We start from the raw sequence: 12,731 nt of genomic DNA, 5'->3' as shown, positions 1-12,731 counted from the left end.
GGTTAATTACTTAGCCAAGTTTGCCCCAAGCCTCTCCGAAATCAACGCACCCGTGCGTCAGTTGCTCAAACAATCCAATGAGTTCCTGTGGGACAAACAACATGACACAGCATTTCAGAAAATGAAAGACCTAATTACCAGAGAACCAGGACCAGTTCTTGCCTACTTCGACCCCAACAGAGAGCTCAGACTACAAGGGGACGCGTCAAAGTACGGACTAGGCGCAATATTACTGCAAGAAGGAAAGCCCATCGGCTACGCTTCCAGATCTCTCTCACAGTGAAATCAACTATGCTCAAATCGAGAAAGAGCTATATGCAATTCTGTTTGGATGTAAGTGTTTCCACCAGTACGTCTATGGCCGACAAGTCATTGTGGAATCCGACCACAAGCCCCTCGAGTCAATCATGAGGAAACCACTAGCCGCAGCCCCACCAAGGCTACAGAGAATGATCCTTCAGCTACAGAAGTACGACTTCACAATCATTCACCGTCCAGGCAAAGACATTCCTGTTGCAGACACGCTCTCCAGAAAGTCTCTTAGCTACCAGGAGAGCAGCCTCAGTGAAGGCATGGATGTGCAGGTGCACATGGTGTACAACAGCTTACCTGTGAGTGACTCAAAACTGAAGGAGATCCAAGCAGAAACAGAGAAAGATGCACAACTCACACTGCTGAGCAAAGTCATACATGAAGGATGGCCTGAGGAATGGAGGAAATGCCCTCAGAGCATATCTGAATTCTGGAACCACAGAGACGAACTGTCACAAATCAACGGAATCATCTTCAAAGGGGAGAAAATCATCATTCCTACCAGTCTCAGAGAAGAGATGTTGACAAAAAATCATGCTGGACATATGGGCATGGAAAAATGCAAACAAAGAGCACGTGACATTATGTTTTGGCCCGGAATATGCAAACACGTTGAGGACATTGTCGGAAAATGTTCCATTTGTCTAGAACGCCGCTCATCAAATGTCAAAGAGCCCATGATACCTCACCGTATCCCAGACAGGCCCTGGCAGGTCGTCGGCTGCAAGCAAGTGCATACAAAACGTGTACAGAGACAGCAACACCAAAAGAGATACTATGACAGGTCAGCTAGACTACTGCCGTCGCTGCACAATGGAGAATCCATCAGAATCCAGGAGCATGACTACTGGAAGCCTGCAGTCGTCATCCAGCCAGCTGACACTGAGCGATCATATCACGTCCACACCCCAGAAGGACAGGTGCACCGCCGCAATCGCAGGCACCTCCTGAACACCAAGGAACAACACCGTCATTCCGATGAGAGGTCAAGCCTAGAGTTATCCTTGACTTGTGAACTGCCAAAGGGTGTAGGCAGATCGCTGCCCTAAAAAAACTGTACATCATTATTGAAACATTGAGATGTTTTCAGTGCTAGTTAAATGTTGAGTTTACTTATATGTTGATGCTACTGAGAACATTATGTAGAAGAAAGGTTCAAAAGTAATGCACAACATTTTTCTTTTAAAAGAAAGAGGATGTAACATTTGCACATTGATTTATCATTGGCCCGCAGGCATCTGTAAGGAATACCTATTATATTCACATGTGATCACATGCTGAGTTGTCATTGGCCTGCAGGCATCTGTAAGGACTGCTATTGTTTTGGAGGACCCAGGGTCCTGACTCCATCTTGTCCACATGGTGCTGTACTGATATGAGTAAGCACAGACCTGATGCTTCATTAAAAGAGTTTAAACTGTCATACTCCATTGTCCTGCAATTTATTATTTTTGTACAAAGTGTGCAAAACAAGACACCTCTCATACAAAAAGATGCCACATCTTCTTCCCTGCACGTTCTTCACCATGACTTCCAGTACTCTCTCAGTAAAGGAAGTATTCCTGCCTTCATCCTTGGAATTGTCAGTCTGTGTGTACTGGCCATGCTAGACGTGCTCCTATCTAGTTATCCAGCAAGTTAAACACTTATTCAAAATAATTCTTCGTGAAGCCGTTTGCTGTTTGAAGCCTTTACTTGAACAATTTTTTTGTGAAACTGTGAACAAAGATAAAGTATGTTTTGTACATAAACTGAGTACTATACATTCGATATTACATAAGATATAAACATATTTACAACAGTAGAATAGACTAATTGTATAACTAACTAACATTTGGACTCACTTTGTAACTATCAAATATTAACCTTTTATAAACATAGTGTTATCAAAATACTACTCTGACAACGTTGCTATTATGCTAACAAACAAAGATACTCACAGATATTGCGCTTGGCCTAACATATGAAATCAGATTAAATTGGATTGTGAATCCCTTATGGAATCCTCCATTACTGCCACTTCCTGGAATTCTACTTCCTGGGATTCTACTTCCTGGGTTACACAGGAAGAAAGGTACGAAGGTCAAATGACCTCTCACAGGAAGAAAGGAACAAAGGTCAAATGACCTCACACAGGAAGAAAGGAACAAAGGTCAAATGACCTCTGTTTCATACAAACACACTGCTAACACATAACCACCACCAGAGGGTGCTATCTGCATGTAAAATAGTCCATCGGTCCAGAATACTGTGTACTTAGTTTTCAATGGTTTCAGCAAAGCTGCTCTCCAAGCCATCCTCTTTGGGACCCACAAAGGAGGTGCCAATACAGCTTTAAGGTGCTGTACCTACACTTTTAAGGCATTTCTTCAGAAATTGCACCCCCACCCCCTCCCCGTTACCTCTGTGAGCTGGGAAAAGTGAGCTGGCTGCACAGCACCAATATGCTAATAAGAGGGCAGTGCAAAAGCTGAAGAGGTTACCTCAGTGTAGTACACTTACACAGGGGTGCATCAGGTGCACAATTTTAGGCACTTAATGGTTTAAACAAGACTTGCGTTTAAACAAATTATTCAAAGCAACGCCAGTTGTGACGACATTGACATTTTGTCAGTGGAGGTCAGTTAGCAAAATGCCGAAATTATGTACCCATCTGCTGATCACTTCTCTTTGCCTTTGAGTTCTAGCTCTGTGATCAACAGACAAGAGTACAGATTAGCAGTGTGAGTAAACATAATACACAAACTGCTCATTCTTGGAATTGACCTGAACTCCTGTGCTTGAATTTTAAATACTTGAAAATGCCCAAAAAGGACGGAGCCATAAAGTATTTCCTACTTTTCTTTCAACAGGTCATCTACTTAGCATCTGGAAAAGAAACACAATTGGGACAAGTGTGAAACATTGTGTCAGTTTTATTTTACTTAAAGCAGCAGTACATTGTAATAGTGACAAGTTATCCACCCACAGTACATTTTCTTGCCAGCAGTTGTAATTACTTTAATCCCATAATAATGATCCACCTTAAAAATAATTGAATGGGTAGTTCTGTCAGCATTAATTAAGCAGTTTATATAACAATATTCTACATTTGAGAACCATCTTTGTTTCTTCTCTTCAATTACTCAACATTCCTTGAGGGTTGGCTTCTCTCAGTGATCCTTTTCATTAAGAATCACTCCTATTTAAACCATGTGCTATACTTTCTTGCACATGTAGTCAGCTGTTCTGTCCTGCTGCCCTTTTGCTTGCAGTCCTTCTTATTTCAACACTTGCCTTTTTGTTGTGACATTAAATTACTGTATTTGCTAAGCCGTAATTTTAGAAATATTTGACGTTTGTGGATGATAGCATGAACAAGCAAACAGATTGATCCATGTTCAAAATCACTATCCTGGTATTTGTACCCCTGTGGCAGCAAAGGTAGCACCACAGTAAGGCCAGTAGCGAGAGAACCATTGTACTTTTGTATTTTTTCACTGGAATACAAGAGTTACAGACCATATGCTCCAGGACAAAATGGCTGGATTAAAAAACATGAAAGCTAGGAGGAAAAAGTGACAATCCCAATTATGGATTGTAGCCCGTGATGCATATATACAATTGGAAAAAATATCTCCATATATACAGCCATACAATCCTGTTTAAACTTTATTTTGAAAAGTAAATTTTATTAAAAATGTTTTGTAGGAAAGCTAATCAGCATGTACAAGAGCACTTAAAAAAAATTGGTAGGCTATACATATACACCCTCAAAGCATTTTGAGTTTAAAAATGACCCCACTTACCATCACGATAAATTTACAAGCTTTACAAATAGGGTTTTAAAACTGAAATTTAAACCTGAAGAACCCATGTAATTTCAATCTAGCAACATGCAATATGACATGTAGAAAGGTTGCTAACAATCTCTCCACTGGAATTAATGGCTTCTACTTGTTTGTACTGCATAGATGAAATGATAAAAATGAATTAGAACTAGGAATTAGATACAGGAAGAGTGCTTGATGTATTAAATATAAATAGCTTGGAGCCTAGAGTTTTGCTCTAACATAGATTGCAAAATCCACAGACTCATGAGTCATAAATTCATTAATTTTTTTTATCCTAGGTAGAATTTGAAAAAAGGATTGATTCCCAGCTGACCATATTAGACACTACGCCAGTAAACTATTTTAAGCTGGAGTCATAGAATCATAGAAATTACAGCACAAAAGAGAATCGTTTTGCTTCATTGCACCTGCGCTGGTGCCAGTTCTTCAAATGCAGCCATCTATACTAATCCTGTTTTCCCACCTTTACCTCATATCATTTTATATTCTTTCCTTTCAAATACCTATACAATTCACTTTTAAGTTCTTTAATAGTCTCTATCTCGAGAACTACTTATGTTAAAACATTCCAGGTTCACATAAATTTCTCTGAAAAAATCCCTTTGTTCTTCTAGTGATAATCCCATCTATACCTCTTAGTACAAATTTGCCAAACATCTAAAAAATTCTTTTAATAGCTGCCCAACTCAAAATCTTTCAGAATTTTAAAAAGCTCTGTTAAATCGCTGTTAACCTTCTCTGTTCTAGTGAAGAAAAAAAACAATTTTTGACCCTTTTTTCATAGTCATAACCTCTTATTCTTGGTATCATCCTAGTGAATCTTTGTAATACTCTTTCCATGGCTCTAATATCTTTCCTATAATGGATGTCAAAATCTACATACAATACTCCCATCTGCAACCTAATTAATGCCTTATACAAATTCAACTTCATTCCTTTACTTTAATATTCCGTGGTCCCATATTTAAACACAATCCTATTTGCCTTTTAGATGGCCTTTTCTATCTGCAGATCCATCTTAAAAGATCTCTGTGTCAGTACCCCTAGATCTCTCTGGGGGAGAAGTTGGGCCGCATTGTACCCATTTATCGGGCGAGAAATGAGCGTTGGTGGGATAAGCTTTGAGCGATGGTGTCCCGTGCCCAACCTTCACCAATAGTGTGCAGGGCACCCATCTAAATCAGGTGTTCTTTGGGATATGGGCATCGCTAGAAAGACCAGCATTTATTGCCTATCCTTCTTTTCCCTTGAGAAGATAGTGCAGGGCCTTCTTCTTGAAGCGCTGCAGTCTGTGTGGTTAAGATGCTGTTAGGTGGGGAGTTACAGGATTTTGATTCAGCAACAATGAAGGAACGGTGATATATGTTCAAATCGAGGTGGTGTGTGACTTGACAGGGAACTTGGAGGTGGTGGTGTTCCCATGCACCTGCTGCCCTTGTCCTTCTATGTGGTGGAGGTCACGGGTTTGGGAGGTGCTGCCGAAGAAGACTTGGTGACTATGAACATACTAATCAGAAGCCTAATGCTGGTTTTAAGACACCGCTGCCAAATTCGGCATAAACAAGCCGCACGTGCCACGTTCAGTTTGTCCAGTTCTACAGCGGTCTAACCTCAGGTCCTTAAAGGGACCACTGGAGGCCACCAAGAAATGCTATGTAAAATTTTAGATTTACATTAATGTGGAGCCAGGAGGAGCAGGAGTGCTCCTCCTGGCGCCACAGCAACATTGTGGGCCGCTACTCTCTGGGGCTCAGCCTCTCCTGTTCTCCTCTTACCTTCTGCCCCCTTCCCCAGGATTTACCTTTTCCAAGGCCGTGACCAGCAAGCTACATCACTTACCTTGCCGAGGACCGTCTACGTGAGGACGGCCACGACTTTCCACCCCTTCCCACTGGCTTTTGAGCAGAAGTTGGTTTCATCCATGCAAATAACGGCCAGCAGTAAAAATCTCCCAGGCCTCACGCTCTGGGGGGCTGGAAGGATCACAGCCTGATTCGGGTCCTGCATCCCTCATTCCCACCCCAAAATAAAATTGACCCTTTTTCTCTGGAAAAGGGTTAATAACAATTTTTTTGTGAACTATCAGTCAAAATCATGGGTGAGAATAAGTTTCCTGCGACTAATTTCACGTAACCCGATTTCATTTTGGCAGTGACTGGTCAGTGTTCTGTCAGAATGCATTCATCATAATATACCTTTCACATATCTCAAGTAGGTTATAATCTATTTAACCAGTATAAATCACATACAGTTTACTAATGTAGCTGTAGAGTGCACAAAACTTCAGAGTAATGGCACGGTGACATTTGAGTAAAGCTAGTTTCACAGACTACACTTGCGAAATAAAAAAATGGGTTGACCTTATTGTGCAGCAAGGCAGCCCACAGGTAAAGAATGAAGGTAGATAGTTTGGAGATACATAACCGAGCATGTGAATTCAGGCTTGGCTACTGGGAAGTAGGTCTGGAAAAAGTTTTTCAACATAAAAGCATCAACAAGGTAAGGCAAGAATTTAAGTTTGTCTTAAGTATCAGCTTGGCTCAATGGTAGCACTCTGAGCCCTAGTCCAGTACTTGACTACATAATCTCGGCTGACTCTTCAGTGCCGTATAGAAGGAGTGCAGCATTTATCCCGTAAATAGCACAAAAAATATTATATGTTAATTTATCTCATTGCTGTTAGTGGGACCTTGCTATGTGCACATTTGCTGCCTACATAACAACTGATTACATTTCAAAAGTAATTCATTGGCTGGGAAGCATTTCTGGAGGTCCTAAGGACATGAAAGGCTCTATATAAATGCAAGTTATTTTTTTCTTCTGGCTAAGGAGATGAATTTAAGTCTGAGTTGTTGAAGTATACTAGATGAAAAATAAAGTATTAACAACAAGGGGTAGAGTTTCCACTTTGGGCGCAGTCCAGAGCGTGAGGCTCAGTAGATTTTAACTCGTGGACGTGCCTGTGCGCTAAGAAAATGAGCGCAATTTGAAGGACCACCCTGAACTCGCGCAATTGGTAGAATCTCGCAATCTCAACCTGGGGGCGTGTCCAAATTTGTGGGCGGGGCCTGATTCGGGTGAATTGAATCTCGAACCAACATAAAAGATCGTGAAAAACATGAATGTAAGTGATTTTGGGCATAACTCATTCATGTTTAAAATTCCCCGATCTTTTGCGTTGGTTTGACCAATTCTGCCTGGATTGTGCTAATACTACTGACGTAAACTCTACCACCATGTATTTACACAGAGAAATTAATGAATTTCCAGCTATCAAATTAGCGTCTTAATAAGTAAATGAACGGCTTACATGGAGATGAAGTTAAGTCTGAGTAAAGATATTGGGGGTAATTTCCAAGCCTCATTGCAAACATTTTTTATAAAATTACCCCTATTATCTAAATGAAAAGAGCAGTACTCACACAGAGAATGACATTTCAGGTGCCTAATCAGATTGTCTTAATCCACAATGGAGTAATATTTATCACACCTAATCTGATGGTAAGAGGTACAACAAGAGAAAGTTAACTTTGTAGGAACAGAGAATTGTGAAAATAAGAGGAGGCCAGACTATCTTAGGCATTAGGCCTGATCAGGTTGACAGTGTGCACACCTACTGGTATGTACTACATTAATGCAATACCCAAATGGATATGTGTGCATATGTACTCAAAATATCCCATCTGCCCTCTTCACAGAGCAAGGAGAACAAACTGGTCAGCAGCACGCACCTGAAGGGCATCAGTCACCAGGGCACCAACTGTCACCATCCCCACTTGAAGCAAGTATCAGGACAGATACAGACACTTTGCAACAATTGTATAGTGATGTGGATAAGGAAGCACACAGTGAAGGACAAGGCACTGATGATGGAGGTGGGGTTTGATAAGTAGATTATAAGTGCAAGGCTGAGTTCTAGTGTGTTGCGTACCACTGCTGAATTGTGTCAGGTTACTAACGTTGAAAGATTTGCTTTCTAGCAGAGGATGTTAGAACACATGGACCATATTGAGTAGTCAGTTGCTTCCATATATGCCATAGGGCTGACAGTAGAAAGTGCTATGAACAGATGGAACCAAACAATCCAGGCCTGTTTCATCTTGCTTGGTAACTATTTATAGACAACAATGGTGGAACGGTTCAGAGATATCGGTCCGGATTTTCCGGGGCCTATGACTGCATACGCAGTGCATACATGGCCGAAAGTGCCCCGCAAGTTCTGGATTTCCGTGTGCGTGCACATGTGTGAAAACCCGGAACTTGCGATCTGTCAAGTTTCAGCTTGACAAATCCACCGCATCCCCGGGAAACGGACATCCGCTGGTGGAGAGTTGGGCTATCTGCCCAGCGAATGCCCGTGAAACTCTAACGCCTGGTAAAAGCAAGCGTAAGGCCTTATTTTACCAGTGTAAGAGATTAAATAAATATTAAAATAATTTTTTTATTATTTAAACATAAAATAACCTTTAAAACTAGTTTAGTTTTTTTAGCCCCTTTAAAACATTGAAATTTATTTTTCAAAAAAATAAATTTTTGTTTTAAATGTTTAAATTAATTGTATTTTAATTAATTTTGAACATGTATTGATTTATTTTTATTTAACTGGCGTGTAATTGTACTTTTTAGGGGATTCCTATTCATGCTTACGGGGATTCCGTACATAAATGGAATCTTCATAAGCATAATGGGGATCCCCCTTTCTGATTGGTTAGGCTGGCCCACGTGATCCGCATGTGCCCCTGGGATATGTGGGCTTTTATGCAGGGGTGCGCGTAGAGGCCCAGGAGTGCAAGTATTCGAATCTCCAGGAGCATCAGGTAGGTTCATACTTTTCTTGTGGTTCAGAGGCATTCGCCCGCGTTAAGCCTCCAATCACAAATTCAGGCCGATGATAATTGTGAACTGTTCAGAGGGATTAGTGGGCATGATGAGGACATGTCCTTCAGAATTAGCATGTGTGGAGAAGCAGAGGAGCAGTTATATGCCACTCATGTCAGTAGTAGTTCTGTGCCTTCATGTAGCACTGCACAAGTGACAGTGGGCTCTGTCTCTAACAGCTGTGAACCCCGAGGGACTTGAACAAAGAGAAACTCCTGGCACTGGCCCGGGTGCATTAAGGGAGGACACAGATACAGGAAAGTGTGCTTTTTGAAGCCTATGCTGATGGCCAAGCATTGTTACTTCCTTAGCTAGGGAAGCCCTTAGGATTAAGGCACATATGAGGCGCATATAGAGCGGCACTTTCCGAGACTCCACAATACTGGAAGGGCCTCACACACATTGAATGACTTATTGGAAAATCATGGGTGCTTTGCCCACAATTTTTTGTTCATTGACCTTAGCGGGAGGAAAATCATGAACAATGCACCTGTGATTTTTCTAATAAGCTGCCCCCTGTGTGAGAGGCCCAGCCAGCAGTGTGGAGCCTTGGAACGCACCACCCATAGACGTTTATGACTGAAAAGGATAAATGCAGTAAATTAAGACAATGAATTGTACACCATATGTACTCAAACACAACATAATTATTTTGCTTTTAATGTATCTTGCAGTTTTCATTCATTTATTGTGCAGAAAAGAAAGGGCCAGGTATCCAAAAAATAAAGCAGAATAAATATTCAGTTCTAACCAAAAGCAAAACAGATAAAACAATTAGCAGTTCACTGATTGTAAATATGTTTAGTGGATAGCAATGTTCTAAAACTGTACCTCTGCTGTTCCTGGTAGTCACTGCTGAAGTGTATGTGGGCAAAGGCTTGGTGAAATGGCCTTTAGTTACCTCCTTTATGTAGGAGTGGACAGTTAGCAGTTGATATTTTGAAGACCGCTGGCGCTGGGGGTGCCTGGAAGGGTCCTGTGCATAACACAAGTGTACTCCACTCTATGGAAGTTTGTATATGCATCCAAGGATAAGGATAGTTATTTTCCCTGATATGTTAATTTTAATGAAAATATAGATGTGAGTATACAGCAAAACAAGACAATGGTAACTACCTACTCTTGAGTTTTGTTTCTATCCTTAAATGTATTAATGTGGTGGCCTTCATTGCCAACAGGTAGTGCAGTGGAAATGATTAACTGTCCCTGCAGGTTTCATGGAGTGGGAGGCACACCTCAGTCATAGCATCCCTGCTGAGCCTGAGTCTTGACATGCACAGCGCCAACATTATTGTTAGGGAATGGATGTTTTTACTTATAAGTTATTCCATAAGATTATAGGGAACAACAGCATTTATTGGCTTTCATAGGAATTAAGCATACAATAATAACTATTATTACCAACAATTACACATATACAATGATAACCATTACTAATGCATTTAGGGAGGGCTAACAAGGCAAGGGAATACACAATAAATAGTACAATACTGAGAAGTGCAGAGGAACAGAGGGACCTTGGAGTGCATGTCCACAGATCCCTGAAGGTAACAGGGCAGGTAGATAAGGGGGTTAAGAAGGCATATGGGATACTTTCCTTTATTAGCTGAGGCATAGAATATAAGGGCAGGGAGGTTATGCTTGAACTGTATAAAACACTAGTTAGCCCACAGCTAGAATATTTCATACAGTTCTGGTCATCACATTACAGGAAGGATGTGATTGCACTAGAGAGGGTACAGAGGAACTTTACAAGGATGTTGCCAGGACTGGAGAATTTTAGCTATGAGGAAAGATTGGATAGGCTGGGGTTGTTTTCTTTGGAACAGAGGAGGCTGAGGGGAGACTTAATTGAGGTGTATAAAATTATGAGGGGCCTTAGCAGAGAGGTCACTAACCATGAGTCATAGATTTAAAGTAATTAGCAGAAGGATTAGAGGGGAGTTGAGGAGAACTTTTGTTCACCTAGAGGGTGGTGGGGGTCTGGAACTCACTGCCTGAAAGGGTGGTAGAGGCAGAAACCCTCATCACATTTAAAAAGTACTTGGATATGCACTATAAGGCTACGGACCAAGAGCTGGAATGTGGGATTAGGCTGGATAGCTCTTTTTCGGCCAGCACAGAAACAATGGGCCGAATGGCCTCCTTCTGTGCCGTAAATTTCCATGATTCTATAATGATAATTACACATATTCTCAAGGTCACACTTACAATGCAAGGTACCAGAGAATTCACCGCGTCATAGGTTTCGAGCTCGAGGGGATTGGCTGGCCAAGCCTTGTCGAATTCTGAAGTATCTAACAGCCCGCTTTTTATACCTTTCTTTCACTCTAGCTAAGTGAGGATCGCACGTTTCAATGTATTACGTCATCCAATTATCTGCAATAACTTCAGTTTTAACAAGAATAACTCCCCATTACTTGACTCGCTCTCTAAATTTCCAGATCTATGGCAGGTGCATTTTCAAGACCAGAGCTCGCAGAGTTAGTTTTGTGGCCTCTCCTTGTCAGCTGTAACACTATCTGACTGGAATGCCTTTTAATAACTGAACATTGCTAACAGAAACTAACTTAAAAACTAAAGTTAACATAAAGAATTGAACAATTTCCTTACAATTATGTTCAGATAATTGAATTTGGTATGGCAGATCGGCTGCCTGGGGTGGTTTGTTCTGTGTACCATGAACTGGCTTGGCCCTATTTGCTCCCAGGCAAACTTCTCCTCCTGATGAACTAGCAGATAGCCAAGAGTTTCCACAGCACCAGCTTGTGGAGCTGAAACCTATTCACGTATACCATTGCTGCGGTAATACCATGCCTGGGAATTTCCTCGGAGCTGCTCTTGCTCTGCTGCCTTAACTTTGCTAGAAGTATATCATAAACCCCATTTCCATGCACAAATGGGATTTATGCCACACTTCTGGTGAAATTACAGAGGTGGAGGGGGAACAGCTTTGAGGAAATTCTCAGCCCATTAATCTATCCCTCCGTTTGTGCACCTGACCATGAGCTCAGATCTCACTATGCATTTAAATGCACCCCTGCACAATCCGGCATAAGAACATAAGAACATAAGAAGTAGGAGCAGGAGTAGGCCATATGGCCCCTTGGGCCTGCTCCGCCATTCAATAGGATCATGGCTGATCCGAACCTAGACTCATGTCCACTTCCCTGCCCACTCCCCGTAACCCCTAATTCCCTTATCAGCTAGGAAACTGTCTATCTCCGTTTTAAATTTATTTAGTGTCGCAGCTTCCACAGCTCTCTGAGGTAGCAAATTCCATAGATTTACTACCCTCTGAGTGAAGAAGTTTCTCCTCATCTCAGTTTTGAAAGGGCAGCCCCTTATTCTAAGATTATGCCCCCTAGTTCTAGTCTCACCCATCAGTGGAAACATCCTCACCGCATCCACCCGATCAAGCCCCCTCACAATCTTATATGTTTCGATAAGATCGCCTCTCATTCTTCTGAATTCCAATGAGTAGAGGCCCAACCTACTCAACCTTTCCTCATAAGTCAACCCCCTCATCTCTGGAATCAACCGAGTGAACCTTCTCTGAACTGCCTCGAGAGCAAGTATATCTTTTCTTAAATATGGAAACCAAAACTGTACGCAATATTCCAGGTGTGGCCTCACCAGTACCCTGTATAACTGCAGCAAGACTTCCCTGCTTTTATACTCCAGCCCCCTTGCAATAAAAGCCAAGAT

The 12,731-nt window shown here is 41.6% G+C and overlaps 1 protein-coding gene across 6 annotated transcripts in view; it reads left to right on the top strand.

The window, feature by feature from the left end:
• Positions 1 to 12,731, top strand: part of spock3 (SPARC (osteonectin), cwcv and kazal like domains proteoglycan 3) — an 818,297-nt gene that overhangs the window by 754,687 nt on the left and 50,879 nt on the right. For 4 of the 6 annotated variants that reach the window (XM_085962121.1, XM_085962078.1, XM_085962087.1 and 1 more), the window contains exon 8: positions 7,844 to 8,020. The exons of the other annotated variants lie outside the window; for them this stretch is intronic. In XM_085962121.1, coding sequence (XP_085818247.1) covers positions 7,844 to 8,020 — 177 coding nt within the window. The remainder of the gene's footprint in view (positions 1 to 7,843; positions 8,021 to 12,731) is intronic. 6 annotated transcript variants of the gene reach the window in all.

The sequence above is a fragment of the Somniosus microcephalus genome, chromosome 2, assembly GCF_052327205.1.
Source record: "Somniosus microcephalus isolate GS21.2 chromosome 2, FLI_Smic_1.0, whole genome shotgun sequence".
Taxonomy (NCBI): domain Eukaryota; kingdom Metazoa; phylum Chordata; class Chondrichthyes; order Squaliformes; family Somniosidae; genus Somniosus; species Somniosus microcephalus.
The sequence above is the reverse complement of the archived record's forward strand: the minus strand, read 5'-3'. Positions and strand labels throughout refer to the sequence as shown.